Here is a 20,096-nt window from a genome sequence, read left to right as displayed (position 1 = left end):
TCATTTGCTTTCCTAAAGAATGTGTATTTTAAAATTCATGCATAAATGAGACTACTGTTTTTAGACAATTTCTTCTTGTCGCAATGCCTCTGCTTACGTAGTGAGCAATTTCAAGTTCCTGAGTGTCAGTATCTCTGACGAGCTAACCTGGACCTAACATATCAATGCCACTACAAAGAAGGCAAGACAGCAGCTATATTTCATTAGGAGTTTGAAAAGATTTGGTATGTAAACAGAAACACTCCAAAATTTCTACAGACATACCATGGAGAGCATTCTAACTGGATGCATCACTGTCTGTTATGGGGAAGCTGTGTTACTGCACAGGATCAATGAGTTGTACAGTTGTTAAATTAGTCAGCTCCATCACAGACACTAGCCTCTGTAGTATTCAGGATATCTTCAAAGAGCAGTGCTTCAAAAAAGTGGCGTCCATCATTAAGGACCCCCATCACCCAGAACACACCCTCTTCTCATTGCTACCATCAGGAGGGAGGTACAGAAGCCTGAAGGCACGCACTCAGCAATTCAGCAACCGCTTTGTCTGCTGTGCCATATGACTTCTGAGTGGACATTGAACCCAAGTCTGTTTCTTTGCACTACTTATTTAATGTAACTATTTAATATTTGGATGAGAGCAGTGTACTGAATGTGGTAGATGAACATAGCACAGTTACCGATTGGCATGTACCGTATGATGTTGTGGGCATCACTGAGTCATGGCTGAAAGAAGATTCAGGTCGGGTGCTTAATGTCCAAGGATACACACTGTAGGCAGAGGGGGTGGTGTTGCTCTGTTGGTAAAAATGAAATCAAATCATTAGAAAGAGATGATATAGGGTCAGAAGGTGTTGAATCATTGTTGGTGGAGCTAAGGAACTGCAAGGATAAAAAGATCCTGATAGGAGTTATATACAGATCCCCAAGGAGTAGTAAGAATGCTTCAAATTACAATGGAAGAAAGAAAATGCATGCCAAATGTTACAATAGTCATGGGGGATTTCAATATTCGGGTAGATTGGGAAAATCAGGTTGGTGCTGGATTCCAAGAGGGGGAAGTTTCTAGAATGCCTACAAGATGTCTTTTTAGAGCAGCGCGTTGAGCCTACTACGGGATCAGCTATTCTGGATTGGGTGTTGTGCAATGAACTGGAATTGTTTAGAGCAGGGGTAGGCAACCTACGGCCCGCGGGCTGGATCTGGCCCGCGAGCAAATATTGGGATACTATGCTTATCTGGCCCGTGAGCGATTTTTCCTTATTCTGAGTGTTTCACACAGCCACACTGATGGACATACATGGCGTCTTGTTACACTGGCCTCAGGTTCCGTTTTGTTCCAGACCAAACACTGGTATATACGAATGACGAGAAGGCAGACTACCTTATTAATATGTATTAGATACTCTCCGTGCACGCACAGGTTTTCAGATGGGATCGTTCAAATTTGTAGATGGAAACAGCGTCACTGTGTTTTAACAAGAAATCCATGCTAAGTATCCGGGTATTTACATGTTATACGATACTTGTTGAATAACTCGTGTTTCAAAATAAAATCAAAGAAAAAAATTCCGATGGCAATGAATGCAAAACGCAGGAAGGTAGACAGAGTGCCAAAAAAGCAGTGAAAGTGAAGGAAATACCCATGCCAGCTATGAAATCTCAAAACGTATTGCAGAAAAGATGAAGCCTGTTACAGGTGGAGAGTTTGTCGAAGAATGTTTACTGACGGTGGTGGATATTGTTTGTCCTGAAAAGAAATCTTTATTTGCATCTATCAGCCTGTCAGCAAGAACGATCACATGGCGAGTTGAAGAAATGTCAGCAGATGTTAGAAGTAGTTTAAGGGATACCTGGAACAAATTGCAATTTTTTCAATTGCACTTGATGAGAGCACAGACTTGAGAGACACTGCTCAACTTGCAATGTTTGTGCGAGGAATGACCTCAACTTTTCAAATTTTTGAAGAGTTTATTCAATTAATTCCTATGAAGGACATGGTTACTGGAGCAGACATTTTTGAAGCTTTGTTGAAAATGATGACAGAAATGAAACTTAATGTGTCGAAGCTAATCGGCATCACAACTGATGGGGCACTAGCAATAGTGGGACAGAAAAACTAAACTTCGATTACTAATTGGCATCCTTGGTTAAGCACAAATGATTTTCTAGCATGTGTTATTCATTAATTTGAGGCAAAACATAACTAGATGTATTTAAGTGGATAATTCCCATGTTTCAAGTTTTTTATGGCATTTATCTGGCCCGCTGTCTGTTCATTAATACGCAATCTGGCCCACAGAGGCAAAAAGGTTGACGACCCTTGATTTAGAGAGCTTAGGGTAACAGAACCCTTAGGGGAAAAGTGATTATAATATGGCGTTCACTCTGAATTTTGAGAAGGAGAAGCAAAAATCAGGTGTATCCGTATTACAGTGGAGTAAAGGGAATCACAGGGATGAGAGAAGAGTTGGCCAGAATTGATTGGAAAAAGACACTGGCAGGGATGTCAGCAGAGCTGCAATAGCTGGAATTCTGGAAGCAATTCGGAAGGCATTCATTCCAAAGAGGAAGAAGTATTTTAAAGGAAAGATGATAGAACCATTGCTAACAAGAGAAATCAAAGCCAAATAAAAACCAAAGAGAGGGCATACAATGGAGTTATAATTAGCAGGAAATTAGAGGATTGGGAGGCTTTCAAATACCAACAGAAGACAACTATAAGAGTAATTAAGAAGGTAAAGATGGAATACAAAAGTAAGCTAGCTAATAATATTAAAGAGGATAATAGAAGTTTCTTTAGATACAAGAAGTACAAAAGAGAGGTGAGAGTGGATATCGGACCGCTGGAAAATGATGCTGGAGAAGTAGCGGGGGCGGGGGGGTGTCAAGGAAATAGCGGACAAACTAAGTAAGTATTTTGCACCAGTCTTCACTGAGGAAGGCACTAGCAGAATGACGGATGTTCCAGGTGTTGGGGGTCATGAAGTGTGTGAAGATACCATTACTAGAGAGAAGTTTCCTGGGAAACTGAAAGGTCTGAAGGTAGATAAGTCACTTGGACCAGATGGTGTACACCCCAGTGTTCTGAAAGAGGTGGCTGAGGAGATTGTGGAGGTATTAGTAATGATCTTTCAAGAATCACTAGATTCTGGAATGGTTCCAGAAGACTGGAAAATTGCAAATGTCACTCCAAGAAGGGAGAGAGCAGAAGACAGGAAGTTATAGTCCAGTTAGTCTGACCTCAGTGGTTGGGAGGATGTTGGGGTCAATTGTTAAGGATGTGCTTTCGGGATACATGATAAAATAGGCTGTAGTCAGCATGGTTTCCTCAAGGGGAAATCTTGCCCGACAAATCTCTTGGAATTCTTTGAAGAACTAACACACAGGATAGACAAAGACAAACCAATTGATGTTGTGTATTTCAGAAGGCCTTTGACAAGGTGTCACACATGAGCTGCCAAACAAGCCCATGGTATTATAGGGAAGATTCTGGCTTAGACAAAGCAGTGATTGACTGGCAGAAGGCAAAAAGTGGGAATAAAGGGAGCATTTTCTGGTTGGCTGCTGGTGACTAGTAGTGTTCTGCTGGGGTCTGTGTTGGGACTGATTCTTTTTACATTATATGTTAATGATTTGGATGATGGAATTGATGTCTTTGTTGCAAAATTTTTTGACAATATGAAGATAGGTGGAGGGGAAGGTAGTTTTAAGGAAGTAGAGAGGATATAGAAGGACTTAGATTAGGAGAATGGACGAAGAAATAACGGATGGAATACAGTGTTGGGAAGTGTATGGTCATGCACTTTGGTATAAGAAATGAAAGGGTTGACTGTTTTCTAAATGGAAAGAAAATACAAAAACTGAGGCGCAAATGGACTTGGGAGTCCTTGTGCAGGATTCCCTAAAGGTTAATTTGCAGGTTGAGTCTGTGGTGCAATGTTAGCACTCATTTCAAACGAACTTGAATATAAAAGTAAGGCTGGAATGTTGAGACGTTATAAAGCACTGGTGAGCAGTTTTGGGCCCCTTATCTTAGAAAGGATGTGCGGAAACTGGAGAGGGTTCAAAGGAGGTTCATGAAAATGATTCCTGGTTTGAACAGCTTATCATATGAAGAGTGTTTGATGGCTCTGGGCCTGTATTCACTAGAATTCAGAAGAATGAGGGGTGACCTCATTGAAACCTATCAAATGGTGAAAGGCCTTGATAGAGTGGATGTGGAGAGGATGTTTCCATTGGTGGGAGAGTCTAAGACCAGAGGACACAGCCTTAGAACAGAGATGAGGAGGAATTTCTTTAGCCAGAGCGTGGCGAACCTGTGGAATTCGTTGCCACAGGCATATTTGGAGGCCCAGTCTGTATGTATGTTAGGGCAGAATTTGATAGATTCTTGATTGGTCAGGATGTGGGGAGAAGGCAGGGGACTGGGGCTGAGAGGAAAATTGGATCAGCCATGATGAAATGGTGCAGCAGACTCGATGGCCCAAATGGCCTAATTCTGCTCCTATGTCTTATGCTCTTATATACTATATATATTTACTGTAATTCCCAGTTTTTTTCCCCCCTGTTATTTTGTATTGCATTGTACTGCTGCTGCAGAGTTAACAAATTTCACAACATGTGCCAGTGATAATATACCTGATTCTGATATTTCTGCCAGTTTTTTGTTTCAGATTATTTCTAGAAAATGCAAGAATATAAGTGCTCAGTTCTTGATTCAGTTACCCTCCATAAAAGAAACCTTGTTTATCCATGTGTGCACTAATGCCTTCTAACTATAACTGAGGCTTCCTCTGTGTTCTCTAGAACCTCTTCCTGTCAACAGTGTGGCAATATATGACTACAAGCAGTCGCCACAAACTGGAGTCCTATTTGATATTCAATATCCAAAGCAGGCCACCAACTTTTTCTCAAGGTTAAAATTAAGCTACTTTGAAGGCAACCATTACCGATCATCCCTCCACAAAGGTAAGAGACGTCAATTAAGGGGATGCTGTCCGGTTTCCAGCAATGCAATTGTGATGGATAAAATTATTTTTCTGAGGCAGTTGTAGATTTCTTCTCAGAGAATAACAAAACACTGATCTCCCTCCTGGCACTTATCCTTGTAATCGGAACAAGTGCTACACATGCCCTTACACTTCCTCCCTCACCACCATTCAGGGCCCCAGACAGTCCTTCCAGGTGAGGCGACACTTCACCTGTGAGTCGGCTGGGGTGATATACTGCGTCCGGTGTTCTCGATGCGGCCTTCTATGTATTGGCGAGACCCGACGCAGACTGGGAGATCGTTTCGCTGAACAGCTACGCTCTGTCCGCCAGAGAAAGCAGGACCTCCCAGTGGCCACACATTTTAATTCCACGTCCCATTCCCATTCTGATATATCTATCCACGGCCTCCTCTTCTGTAAAGATGAAGCCACACTCAGGTTGGAGGAACAACATCTTATATTCCGTCTGGGTAGCCTCCAACCTGATGGCATGAACATTGACTTCTCAAACTTCCGCTAAGCCCCCACCTCCCCCTCGTACCCCATCTGTTATTTATTTATATACACACATTCTTTTTCTCTCTCTCTGCTTTTTCTCCCTCTGTCCCCCTCACTATACTCCTTCCCCATCCTCTGGGCTTCACCCCTCCCCCTTTCTTTCTCCCTGGGCCTCCTGTCCCATGATCCTCTCATATCCCTTTTGCCAATCACCTGTCCAGCTCTTGGCTCCATCCCTCCCCCTCCTGTCTTCTCCTATCATTTCAGATCTCCCCCTCCCCCTCCCACTTTCAAACCTCTTACTAGCTGTTCATTCAGTTAGTCCTGACGAAGGGTCTCAGCCCGAAACGTCGACTGTACTTCTTCCTAGAGATGCTGCCTGGCCTGCTGCGTCCACCAGCAACTTTGATGTGTGTTGCTTGAAATTCCAGCATCTGCAGAATTCCTCATGTTTGCAAACTTCAGGTGCAGTGGCAATTAAGTCTTCAAGGAGTGCAGGGACTTAGGATGGGTTTTGTTGTAAGGCTCTGTACATCTAGACAATTGGGTATGCTTGCTGAAGCAATAGGACTTTTCTTAATCTTAGTGTTAGACATCCTGGAGTTTGCCTCAGTTGTCCTGCAAAAGATTCAATGTCCATTTAGAATAATGGGGATCTGTTATAGATTCATTTAGCAGTAACGGTTTAACTTATGATGTAGGTGTGGCCTATAATCAGAGATGGGGCTTAACCTAACAGCGTAGTATAGCAAGGTGAATTAGATACCTGGACAATTTGGCTTTTGCACTGGTTTTAGTCTGTTTAAATTTAGTATGAATGGAAATTGCAAGGCCTAATTCAAACTTAATAAAACAGTTCAGAACAAAATTATGATAATATTTTTTAAGAAGCAATGTCAATATTTTCTTGTTTTGAGAATGAATTTTCATTCTAAGATAAGCCCTCACACATTGCATACATTCTATTTGTTAGCTGAACTGAAGGTGTGTTATGGAATATAAGGACCTAGAAACTAATTTTTTGGCATTTATTCAGAGTTGTGGGTCACTTGAAAGCTGTGTGTGGAAGTCTCATGAAGATTCAGATCTTCAATTTTGAGATTCACAGGGGTGAGATTGCCAGATTCCCAGTGTACTGATGCACTATGTTAGTTTCCACATGATACCATCTATTGGTCTGCTCCAGGTTCTCACTGCTGACAGCGTTTTGCCTAGGAGTTGCAATCTTGGTAGCTGGCTGTTAAAGGGACATGCTGCAATACAAGCAGTGTTCTTCCTGCTTACAAGGGAGCATTGCTACTGGGTGAATGGAATTATGAGGAGGAGGTGGGAACATGATCTCAGAGGAGCAGTTGAGCATGGCCACAATGATGAAGAACTCTTGTCAATGGGAGACAGCCCCCAAGAGTTACAGGCGATACTTCCTGCAGGAGGCTGTCTCAAAAGCCCGTGACTGCCTGTGCTTTAAGCAAATCTGCCATAGCAGGCTGAAGGTGATGGAGATGGAGCCTTAGGTATAGAGTTTGAGTGACATCATCAATAAGTAGCAAACAGTGGGATGTGCCAACAATCATGGTCGCAGCCTGGAATGATCCTAAGACCATGACCTTGACTACCAAGGGTAAAGCAGCCCTGCAGGAGGTCATAGAACGAAGAACGAAGAATACAGTTAGTATGGTTTCAGGGGCAGGAGGCTGGTAAGCCTTGGTCAGTATGCAATAGTAATCAATGGTTCTTTATGAGACTAGTAAAGTTGAAAATCACACAAGAGATTAACTTTGGACATTGAAATCCTTTTGATATCTTTAGGGAAGTTTTACTGGCTGGGGGTGGAGGATAAGCTCTGTGCGTGCGTGTGTGCGTGTGCGCGTGTGCGTGTGTGTGTGTGTGTGTGTGTGCGTGTGCACGTGTGTGTAACAGAGATCCATCACTATGTCGGTAATCAATTTCCCAACACAGACACAGTGAACCAGATGTACAAGTTCAATTAAGCCAGTGGTAAACTTGGCAGTACTATTTATATTTTGTGTTGCATGAGGGAATTTTTAGACCTGGCAGTTTTTCTCCCAACATTCTGGAATATTTGGGAGATACTTTCTGCACAAGCATTATTTATAGGAATATCTTGGGGACGTTACCATCATTGTAACTTTAAAAAATTGTCCCCTTTGTAAGTTGCCTACTTATTCACATTTTTTATTATCTATATCCATTGTGTTGCCTTTTTCTTAAACAGACTTTCTGAAAGGCAAATTGATTTTCAACACTTGGCTGCCAGGGACATGTTACAGTAACATCACATTGCAGCTGGTGGCCGAGGCCAACGTCAACAGAATTCCATTAATGGAGTACAGTGCTGTTGGTCATGAACCAAAACATCATCGAACAGGTAAAAACCTATCTTGTGTGTCTTTCCAAGATAGCGATCCAATGGTACTGAGGAAAACAGGTCGTCACAGGGCAACAGGATCTCATCCATCATGGTGGATGTCAGAGGGTTCATTGGCTTTTTGGACTCAGGGGAAACATCAAAGCACTAATCAGGCTGCTGAATTAAGCAGCATCGACAGGGAAGGTCCTGCTTCCTGAAGTCGATTCCTGTGAAAGCATGGGAGTTAGAACCCATGAAAATGATATATGCAGCATTCTGTTCTTAAGCCTAGATGATAATATATGGAGTTAACTACATCAAAGCAATAGACAGATAGATAGACAGATATACTTCATTGATCCCGAGGGAATTTGGGTTTCGTTACAGCCGTACCAATCAAGAATAGAGCATAAATATAGCAATACAAAAACCACTAACAATCAAACAACAAAATGCAAACTATGCCAGATGGAAATAAGTCCAGGACCAGTCTATTGGCTCAGGGTGTCTGACCCTCCACGGGAGGAGCTGCAAGTTCAATGGCCACAGGCAGGAACGACCTCCCGTGCTGCCAAGTGTTGTATCTCGGTGGAATATGGCCGAAGTCCAACAGTAAAAAGTTCAATATCCGGTCTACAAACACGTTCCTCGGTCGTAATATGACCCGGATTGCACCATCTGCTGTTAACCAGAACAGTGAGCACCCAACTCCTTTACGCTTACCGCTCTCAGTGCACTTCCGGTCAGCCCAAATCAGAGCAAGTAAAAACTATTCAACTCAACAAGCCCACAACATCCAGATTATAGGCCACCAATTATGCTGTACTTCGATTTCTCTTGGGAATTGCTGGTTATGGAATCAATTGTCTATTTTTGTAACGGAAGCCAGTGGTATCACTCAGTTGTCCTCTGCAGGAGTGTACCAGGTATTCATTATCCCTTGAGAATTTGTGTTTTAGCCTTCAGCTTACCTCAAGTTATGACACTGCTTTTCAACTCTATGCTCAAATAAAGTTGTTTTCATTTTTTTCAACAGCTCTTTTAGTTTTAAGTTTCCAGCAAAAATAAATTGGATTTTCCCCCCAGTGTGTGAAAGCTTTGAGCCTTTCCCAGTGGGAGATGTACGCTTGCTGAGTTGGAAATGGAAAAAATTGTACCCAACTAAACTGGTAGTCTCAGTCATATTGACATGTCAATAATAATCAACTCATTTGTTCAATTTGATCTGTCTTATTAATCATGCTTAACAGATGACTTCTACATATCATCACGGTGCATTTCAGATTAGATTTCTTTCTGGTTTCTGAATATTTTTGTCTATTTTGTGCATTATCCCAAGGAGGTCAGTCTTGAACAATTCCATGCTCTGTTTCCTTGCTCTACATGTGACTCATTTACTGTTACTTAGTTTGAATCCTTGCGTGTACTTGCAGTAAAATATAATGATTTTATTTTTATTTAGCTAGACAGCGCACAGTAATCCCTTTTGGCCCTTTGAGCCAGGCCGCTCCAGCAACCCCCACCAAACCTGATTAACCCTAACCTAATCACAGGACAATTTATTATGACTAATTAATCTACTTGATGCATCTTTGACTGTTGGAGGAAACCAGAGAACCCGGGGGAAACCCACACATTCCACAGGGAGGACGTACCCATCGTCTGTCATCTCAGTCTTTATTGAAAGTGCAGTCTCAGCATCTTTACCAATTTTCTTCTTGCATACATCCAAAATCTGCCAGAGTCATTGGTAAATTTATTCCACATCAATGCTACAGAAGCTGGGTTTTAATTTTACTCATTTTAAATTACATTGACCATCAAGCAGATTATTAAGTTCAAATAGCATTTAAAAAGATGTAAAATAATTATATTTGAGTCAGTTTCATTGGCGTAGTTTAACCAAAATATAATTATTTTAGATATGTTTAATATTAGCTGTGTAAATTTAAACTAGCATTTTCCCGACACTCTGGAAGGGGTGATGGGTGGACGGGAGATTGAGCAAGATATGCTCTATGTTAACAGTACATAGTCTGCTGAACTGCATGTGCTGATCACGCTTGAGCTAAGATACTCTGCTTGGGGGTGAAGGGAGTTTAAAGAGTTGTGACCAGAATTTGAGATTCAAATTGGGAAGAGTGAATTATGAGAGTATGGCTGTGTGCCATTATTGAGAAAATCAAGAAGAAAATTGAGGTGTTATTTTTTGAACATATCCTTTCAAGGTGAGCAAATACCGTTCATTTTACAGCATGTAAGGGAAGTCATGACAACAAGGCCAGTGTTCACTGACCGTTCATGATTGTGCTTGAGAACCTGTTGTGCACTGTGTTTCTGGGGAAGATACTCCCATAAGCTGCCGAGAAAGTAGTCCCAGGATCCAGTGCTGAAATATTTCCAAACAGGGACAACTTCTCAGCTTCATCTCATGCATTGATTGAACTTATGAGTTGTCACTTAGCATGACAAGGTTCCATTTTATTTAGTACCTTCATCGGTAAGGAAATTATTATGTTTTCCCTCAACAGTTCCCTATCCCCCAGGCAATGTGTCAATGAAGATTGTGTATGGAAGAAGCCAATTTAACAGTGAAAGTCATGCAGGTCATGAACAATTTTCACTCAACGCTAACAAAGTGGTGGTTGAGGGAAGAAATATAATCGATACTGAGGTCAGTGATCTCACAACTACCGAACCAGTCAGTAAGGGAGATCATAAATCATCCGGTGAAGGTGGCAGCAGAAGAATTTCTAATTGGGCACAGGAGTTCCGGCTGGACAGTAAAGAGGCCTCGGCAAGTGGAGGTGATTACTTAGATGTAATGAACATCACAGAAGTGGACGCACAACATGTTACATACACGACTACAGAGCCCGAGAGTTCTGTTGCCAGTCCAAAGACTGTTTGGCTTGTGCTTGAATGGTTCCCTCCAAAGCCACCTACAGCCTATGATGGGTTCAACATTTATATCCAAAGGGAAGGTAAGCCAGACTACCAATACTGCTCTTGTAACATTCCCGCAGCAGAACACAAGGCTACTGGATATTAACTTCAGTATGTCAGCACGGTTCTGTTCAAGCTATAATCTTGTGATTTGGGAAGCAAACTAGGGCTGACTTCTCAGCACAGTAACTGGGGGATGTAGCACTGTTGGAGTGCTGTCTTCTCAATGAGGTTTCAAACTGAGCGCTCATAAAATTTCTCATTACATAAAGGTTACTATAGAACCTGCCACTTGTACTCCTTCCCCTCCCCCTCTACCTTTGCTCCCCCTTCCTTTTCAGTCCTGGTGAAGGGTCTCTGCCCAAAACATCAATAGTTTATTCCCGTCCATAGATGCTGACCTGTCTGTATTCCTCCAGCATTTTGTGCCTGTTGTCTTGGGTCTACTGTCTTGCAATGGACTTTCGCACTCGTGTGTCAGTCGTGCTTCCTACATGGAATAGTTCCTACTCTTTGGAAGTTTTTAATTGATTGCAAGGTATTTTGAGGAATCCTTTAGTGAATGGTTAGAGAAATGCAAGTGATTTTGTTTGTAATCTTTCCAGTAAGCAATCAGCTTATCTCATCATACATCCGTTAAGGAAGGCTTCTTCTGGTATTACAGACTTAGCCCCAGGAGAGTGATGTGGTTGGTGTTGGGCCAGACACACTTTATGTATGCTATTCAGTATGCTTGTTAAAAAGAGAGCAGCTTGGAAAAATATCCTCTTAAAAGTAACTGATGGACAAAAGAATTCATCCTGGCTTTTTTAAAAAGTACCCAATACCAGCCTTCAAAGTAACAGTTTTTCACATCATTTGAACATTTCCTTGAATTAAGTGGGGGAAAAACAACTTTTTATGTCACCTAAAACTTTGAAGCAAAAGGTTGCATCGCATGTTAACATTGTTGTTTCATTTTCCCTTAAAAGTCTTAGTGCAAGAGATACAGAACTAAAAAGAATCGGTGCTGAAGAGGGACGTAAGATAAAAGGCACTGATAGAGTGGACAGTCAGTGCCTTTTTCCTAGGTGATTGGAGGAAGGTGTGGGGCAATGTCAGATGTAGGTTGCTTACACAGAGAGCAGTAGGTGCGTGGACCATGCTGCCAGGGGCTGGTGGTAGGGGTGGATACATTAGGGAGATTTAAGAGACTCTTAGGCATATGGAAGAAAGAAAAATGGAGGGCTAAATGGGACAGTAGCCTTGGATTGATCTTAGAGTAGGTTAAAAGTTTGTCACAACATTGTGAGCCATAGGGCTTGTAATGTGCTGTACTGTTCAATGTTCTAAGATGCAGTTATAAACAATTCAGTATTTTGTACACTGACATGCCTTTTTCATTCTCCTACAGGGCACCCCACTGACGTTTACAGAGTGGAAAATAGCAGTTACCTGTTCGAGGTGCAGCTCAGAGAGCCAGGGAAGTACATTGTAAATGTGACAACAGTCAGTTCCTTTGGTACCTGTCCGACTAGAGAGGGTTCTTCCAAGAGACCCCTGACATTCTACCTAAGTAAGTCGCTATGTGAGATCAGCAAGAGAGCTGATAATAGCAGTAATGGAGGATACCAGCTGTCTCTGGGGTAGAACTGTGTGATCACTGCCCCGTGTCAGTGTTCTGTACTGCACTCTACATTTGACCTTCAGCTCGTCGCAGGTGTAACCCCTGTGGCCAGGTGTGCTTGGAATCCAAGACACGCTGATAGCCTATTGCTCCTTGCAGAACGGTTGGCTGTCAGACAACTGGATCCCTCCCACACTAAAATGTTATACTTCGGCAGTATAGAGTCGTAGCATCGTACTGCATTGAAATAGGCCTCTCAGCCCAACTTGACTGGACCATCCCATTAGTCCCACTTACCTACATCCTTCTAAACCAAGGGTTCCCAACCTGGGGTCTGTGGACTCCTTGGCTAATGGTGGAGGTCCATGGCATAACAAAGTTTAGGAATCCCTGCTCTGAACCTTTCTTCTCCATGCACCTGACCAAATGTCATTTATATGTTATACTTATACCTGGCTCTACCACTTCCTCTGGCAGCTCTTTCTGTATACCCACTCTCCAGAAGAAGTGCCCCTCAGTTTCCTTTTAACTTCTTCCCCTCTCACCCTAAACGTGTGTCATCTAATTCTGGACTCTCCACCCTGGAGGAAAAACACTGCGACTATTTATCTTGTCTCTACCCTCATCATTATGTAAACCTCCATAAGAGTCTTTCTGTGTTTTTATTTTATCCTTTTATTATTTTGCCTTCATCCTTTTATAGGTTAATTTCCTTTTTATTCACTTGTGCTTTTCTTAATACTTATTCAGTTTGGACTTGTGCTGAGAGGGACAGTTTCCAAATTTAGAGATGCCGTGATACTTGAAGGTGTGGTGAAGTATAAGGAGGCTATTAGTAAACCTGGCGGAGATACAGAAAGGTTGGTGGAATAGGCAATCTGTGTCAAACAAAATTTAATGTTAACCCATATGAAGCGGTACATCTTGGCAGGAAGCGAGAGGGCAGAATTTAAATGAGAATGCACAGTTCTGGAAGGGGAATGAATAAGAGATGCTTGGATACATGGATGAAAGAGAAATGGGGGAGTCTGTGGGAGGGAAGTATTAGACTGATCTTGGAATAGGTTAAGGGTGAGTACAACATTGTGGGCTGAAGCGTGTAAATGGATAATTCACTGAAAATGGTAGGAAAGGCAAAGAAAGTTTTTTAGAAAAGCCTACAGGATTCTGGGCTTTATAAATTGAGATATAGAAAACCAGATTAGAGGTCATAATGAAACCTGATAAAACACTGGTACTTTATCACTTTAAGGCAAGCATATTTTCAAAAAAATTTAATGACTTTGGAGACTATCCAGATGAGATTTAGCACACAGATCCCTGTGATGAGACTTTTTAGACTGCAGAAGCTGAGGTTGTTTAGCTGCAACCGAAGAGGGTGCAAAGGGATCTGATACAGTCATGAAGCTGAAAGACAGAGTGGATAAAGAAAAACTATTCTCCTTGGTGGAGGGGGCAAGATCCGTGGAGCACAGAAAAAAAAGCAGCATTAGCAAAAGAACCAAACTTTTTTGAGGATAATCTTTGAATAGCAAGATTGGTTGGGGCTTAGAACCTGTTGTGGAGGCAAATTAGTGCATCTGCCAAGACATATTTGCAGAGCATTGGAATGGGCTGCAGGACTAGATAGAACTATAGATTTAATTGGCCAAGCCACCCCTTTCACTTCTGTTATCCTTTTGACTCTTCGAACTGGTTTGTGGTCTTTCCAAGCATTTGATTCAGTTTAATGTTCCTCTCACGTTGGAAGCTAAACTGTTCCTCCTAATATATATTTTACATTCCTTTTAAGGTTCTTCCGGGAAATGGTTTAAGGAGGTCACTGAAGCTCCTCAAAATGTTTATGTGAAGGTGCTGAACTCTATCACTGCCCTTGTATTCTGGACTCAGTCGCAAGAAAGCAACTATGACTGTATTGTCTCGGTCCTCTCTCTCTCTTGTCAGCAGCAAACAGAAGGGCAAAGAATTGAATCTCTTTATTGCTCAAAGGTATTGCGTTATATAAGCTCAACTATATAAAATAAGATGTTGTTTATGTTATATCATAAACATACTCATGAACATATCAGTGTTCCATTTTAGATTGAATCTCATTTCCTTCCATGAGCTTACTGTGTTGCAGTGGTTTCAAAGGTTCATTTTATTGTCAAAGTATGCATGTACAATATAACTCAGATATTCGTCTTCTCCAGATCGCTAAGAAATAGAAAAGCCTGTGGGAGTTGTTGAAAGAAAAAGCATCAATTTCCCCTCCCCAGCATGACAAATAAAAAGAAACCAAACTCGCAACCCTCAAACACCCTCCACCCTTCCCTCGCACAAAAACTAACAGATTGCCCACCCGAAAAATGGCAGCTAGAACATCAAAAACCACGAACCCCCCACCCCCTTGCAAAAATAATCAGTGACAATAATATCAAATCCCCAAACCCCTCCCTCGTAGAAAAAAGCAGTGGCAATAGGATCAAACTCCCAACCCCTCTCTCACACGTAGAAAACTAACAGATTGCCCACACAGAAGAACAAGAAAAACATCAGACCCCAAATCCCCAACTCCTCCCTCACACAAAAAGTAACATATCGCCCACCCTCCAATCGGCAACAAGAAAGAAAACACTGAGTACTGAAGGAGACCAATATAAACTACAGTCTAATAATCATATAGATCTTAGAATTTCAAAAATATCCTGCCATCAGCATTGAGGAGAGCACCTGCAGGAACTCAGTCCTTCTGTGAAGAACGACCACCACGCCGGGTCCGAACGCCATTGACCCGGCTACCTACCACCACCGACCCTGTGGCCTCCGTGCAGAGCGGCCGCTGGCCTCCTCCGCATTCGCCTTGATGCTTCAGTCTTTCTTGATGCTCCAGAATGGAATTGATTATGGCTCGGTTCTCTCCAGGGATGACAGAGCACGGGTTCATTTGATCGGATTCCAAGCTGCACATCACAGGGTCCAACGGTTTCCGAACACAATCAAGGCATAAAGAACAAGCTGATGACATAGAGAAGGTGAAATAATTGATGAGATTGGCTGTCTGGAAGATGTCAACTGAGGAATTATTGTTTCCTGGCGCCACCTTGACTGAAGTTTTCATTCTGAATTCTGAAACCTAATGATGCAGATACTTTAACACTTATTTTTACTGAAAATGCAATTAATTGTCTAGAATAAAAAAGCAAGCATTATTAATAGTGACTATATAACCACTAGATTATTACCTAGCTCACTGAAGGATAAGAAGCTTGATATATTTGGTCCATCCAAGCTGTGACTTCAAATCCACAGCAATATGGTTAACCCAATTGCCCTTTGAAATCTATTTTAACCTACTTTGGCCAGTTTGGAATTAATAATAAATGCTTGTATATACACAATGTCCAAATACAAATTTTCTCATTTTTAATATGAATAAGGAAAGATATTATCAAATCTCTGACATCTGTACTGACTGAAATTTTCCCTTAGGTCTGTCCTCTCTCTGCTCTGTCAAGATTCAATATTGTTTAATGTCATTTCCAGTACATTCGTGGAAAATCTGTGGAGATTTTAAATCTTTGCATTTTTCTTCTGAGCTCATATCATGTCTTACCACACATAGTTTTAGATTATGAGAACACTCAGTCCTCTTTTATTGTCAATTAGAAATGCATACATGCATTAAGAAATGATACAATGTCTCTCCGGAGTGATATCACAGAAAACAGGACAAACCAAGAGACTAACACTGACAGAACCACATAATTATAACATATAGTTACAGTAGTGCAAAGCAATACCATAATTTGATGAAGAACAAACCATGGGCACGGTAAATAAAGACTCAGAAGTCCCCGAGTTGATCGACTCCCGAGTCCCCAATAGCAGGTGGCAAAAGGGAGAAATTCCCTGCCATAAACCTCCAGGCACCGTCAACTTGCCGATACCTTGGAAGCAGCTGACCACAGCCGACACTGAGTCCATCCGTCCAAAAACTTTGAGCTTCTGACCAGCCTCACCGATACAGCCTCCCGAGCGCCATCCTCTGTCGAGCGCCTTTGACCTCGCCCCGGCCGCTGAAACACGCAAAGCCAAGGATTTCGGGGCCTTCTGCTCCGGAGATTCCAGTTACCACTCAGTAGCAGTGGCAGCAAAGTGGACATTTCAGAAGTTTTCCAGATGTTCCTCGGTACTCCCACGTCCGTCTCCATCAAATCAGAATTGTGCACGGTCCCCTACTTGACAAATAACAGACATCACCACCAAAGTGGCCGCGCACGCTGCCATGGCGCCCCCATCTTCTCCCCCTCTAGTTGAAAGAGGGCAATGATTTGCTGGTATCATGCATCTTCTTTGAGAATAATTCCACTTCTAGAGCATCAGTAACTATGTGACTGTACCTGTATTCAGTCACTGTGAATAGCTGGGATCAGTGGCTGATGGAATGTTTTGAAGTCAGAGATCCCAACCACACAGTCTGTCCCCAGACAAGTATGAAGGGCACACCAACTGGGATCTAAAGCTAGAACAGAGTCTGGTACCAGCTCAGATCAAATAACAACATTGCCATCTTGGAGAATCTACTCCCTGCCCTAAAGTTTGATGCAATCCCAAAGAAGTCGTGCCAGTGGCTCTACCTCATTTGGAGTTTGAGGAGATTTGGTACGTCACCAAGGACTCTTTACAAATTTCTACAGATGCACGGTGCAGAGCATTCTGATTAGTTACATTACAGCCTAGTAAGGGGGCTGCATGCACAGGATCGCAAGAGGCTACAGAGGGTTGGAGACTCCGTCATCTCCATCACTGGTACAACCCTCCCTGCCATCAAGGACACCTTCAAGAAGGCAGCCTCCACCGCCAAGGATCTCCACCATCTGGGACATGCCCTCTTCTCATCATGACCATCAGCAAGGAGGTACAGCAGCCTGAAGACCCACACTCAATGGTTCCCCCTACCATCAGAATCCTGAACAGTTCATGAACCCATGGATACCACCTCATTACTCCTATTATTTATTTCATAATTATATTTTAATTTTTACGTCTTTGCACTGTACAAAAAGGCTTCCACGTTAGTGTAAATGGTTATAAACCAGATTCTGACACTAGGCCCGAGAGAAGGCATCTTTTACTCACAGTTCCAGCAGTGAAGGATGTACACACATGATTGTGTAGCCAAGTTTCCATCAAACTCAGTATATAAGTTTGCTAATGACACAACAACTCTAGGCTGTATCTCGGGTAATGATGAGTTTGAGTACAGAGAGAAAATTAAGAACCTGGTGGCATGGTGCGAAGACAATAACCTATCCCTCAATGTCAGCAAGACGAAGGAATTGTTTGTTGAATTCAGAAGGAGTAGCGGACCGCACAACCCAATTTACATCGGTGGTGCGCAAGTGGAACAGGTCAAAAGCTTTAAGTTCCTCGGGGTCAATATCACAAATGACCTGACTTCGTCCAGCCAAGCAGAGTTCACTGCCAAGAAGGCCCACCAGTGCCTTTACTTCCTGAGAAAACTAAAGAAATTTGGCCTGTCCCCTAAAACCCTCACTAATTTTTATAGATGTACTGTAGAAAGCATTCTTCTAGGGTGCGTCACAACCTGGTATGGAAGTTGTCATGTCCAAGACTGGAAGAAGCTGCAGAAGATCGTGAACACGGCGCAGCACATCACACAAACCAATCTTCCGTCCTTGGACTCACTTTACACCGCACGCTGTTGGAGCAGTGCTGCCAGGATAATCAAGGACGTGACCCACTCAGCCAACACACTTTTCGTCCCTCTTCCCTCTAGAAGAAGGTTCAGGAGCCTGAAGACTCGTACGGCCAGATTTGGGAACAGCTTCTTTCCAACTGTGATAAGACTGCCGAACGGATCCTGACCCGGCTCTGGGCCATACCTTCCAAATATACGGACTTGCCTCTCGGTTTTTTGCAATACCATACTTCCCATTTTTCTATTTTCTATTTATGATTTATAATTTAAATTTTTAATATGTTTAATATTTAATATTTGTAATCCAGGGAGTGTGAAGCGCAGAATCAAATATTGCTGTGATGATTGTATGTTCTAGTACCAATTGTTTGGCGACAATAAAGTATAAAGTATAAGATCCTGAGTTGGGTCCGGACGGCCTCAGGACTGACCAGGAGGAATCAGGTTCCCACTCCTGCCCATCATGAGACTGGCGTTTTAACCTGTGCAGGAGCTGGTTCTTCAGTCTCTCAGGACATGTTCACAGTGCAGTTCCACTGCGTGCTGGCTGAGGTCGCAAAGCCTTCAGCAGCTCTGCACATCAGTGCAGCATGCTCAAGAAGGGCCCCCTTAGCACTCCGTGTATGCAGATAGTGGTGAACTCTGCTTCTGGTTAGTTTTCAGTTAATGGACTGTTGTATAATGCAACAAGCACTGCTTAATGTAATGGAATTTCTAACCTAAGAAATACTTACAATAAAAACACTCTGTGAAGTAGCAGAATGCCCCTGATTTAGACTGTTGGCAGGTGAAGGCTTAATAAATCCCATTGAGAAAGCGGCTAATGAAATTTGAGTTTCGTTAGCTTTCGTTGCACTTTGATCTGTCAGTCCGAACTCTGGTGAAACAAGGGATTTTATCACGATGAATGCAAGAATACCGTTTCTGTCATGGGATCCATTAAACAGTTATTGTCAGCTGCAGGCATTGAAGCCATACCTGCTCCATCGCCTTTCTGTGAGCTGAGCAAGTGGCTGGGCTCTAAAGGGAACAGCAGCAGGAATGTTATGGGCTGAAAGGCCTCAGTCTCACTGGTTTACTATTAATTTAGGGTGGAGTTTGTTTTCTCCAAGGTTGTTAGTTTAGTAAATGCACTTGCTTCATTCTTCGCGTTATACATCTAAAATTGATAAGAGGTTATAAAATTATGCAAGAACACAACAGGCCCTTCAGCTCCTCATGTAACTGCTTAACCATATCAATAATCATAACCCATCTTCCTAATTATCAGCACATGGTCCATAGCGTACATTGCTTTGTCGATTCAGATGTTCGTCCAGTTGCTGCTGAATTGACCTAAGAGTCTTTGCATCTATCATCTCTTGGGCAGTGCAATCTGAATGAAAAAAATTCTTCCTCCAGTCCCCTCTAAACCTTTATACTCCGCATCTTAAAGCTATACCCTGCAGCCTCAGACCCCGGTTCCTTGGAAAAAAATTGCTTGTGTTCTAAACTCATAATTTTGTAAACCTCTGCCCTCTTAGCTCCTCTGCTTCCAGAGAAAACAAAGCTTATCCTGTCTCTCCTGCTAACTCAAATGTTCTTTCTCAGGAATCTCTTCTGCATCCTCTCCTCTGCAATCACTGCTTTCTTACAGAATTGCACACAATATTCTCCCAGTTGTGGTAAGATTACTCCCCGAGTTCAAATCCTTCTGACTTGAAATAGGAACAATAAATTTGGAGCTATGATTTAAATAATGTCTACATTTTTGTTTTGTCTCGAAATGGATCAGAAATGTCAATTGAAAACTATCTTTTGTCTTCTAGATATTGCTTTTAAAAATGTAATTTTACACATTAACAGGAATATTCCTCAGTGTTTATAAACAATAAATGATGCTGGCATCTGCTTTACTTTGTACATGGTCCTGCTTTTCACATGGTACTTTCAGTGGATTGATCTCTGCATTCAGCATGAATGATTCACCAGTTTATTGAC

At 42.2% G+C, this 20,096-nt stretch overlaps 1 protein-coding gene across 5 annotated transcripts in view; it reads left to right on the top strand.

The window, feature by feature from the left end:
* Positions 1 to 20,096, top strand: part of ptpro (protein tyrosine phosphatase receptor type O) — a 165,726-nt gene that overhangs the window by 67,904 nt on the left and 77,726 nt on the right. For all 5 annotated transcript variants that reach the window (XM_063072458.1, XM_063072457.1, XM_063072456.1 and 2 more), the window contains 5 exons: positions 4,807 to 4,968; positions 7,726 to 7,878; positions 10,392 to 10,844; positions 12,200 to 12,361; positions 14,205 to 14,401. In XM_063072458.1, coding sequence (XP_062928528.1) covers positions 4,807 to 4,968; positions 7,726 to 7,878; positions 10,392 to 10,844; positions 12,200 to 12,361; positions 14,205 to 14,401 — 1,127 coding nt within the window. The remainder of the gene's footprint in view (positions 1 to 4,806; positions 4,969 to 7,725; positions 7,879 to 10,391; positions 10,845 to 12,199; positions 12,362 to 14,204; positions 14,402 to 20,096) is intronic.

Source organism: Mobula hypostoma, chromosome 20, assembly GCF_963921235.1.
Source record: "Mobula hypostoma chromosome 20, sMobHyp1.1, whole genome shotgun sequence".
In the NCBI taxonomy this organism is placed as follows: domain Eukaryota; kingdom Metazoa; phylum Chordata; class Chondrichthyes; order Myliobatiformes; family Myliobatidae; genus Mobula; species Mobula hypostoma.
Note: the sequence above shows the minus strand (reverse complement) of the source record. Positions and strands in the feature narration are given on the sequence as shown.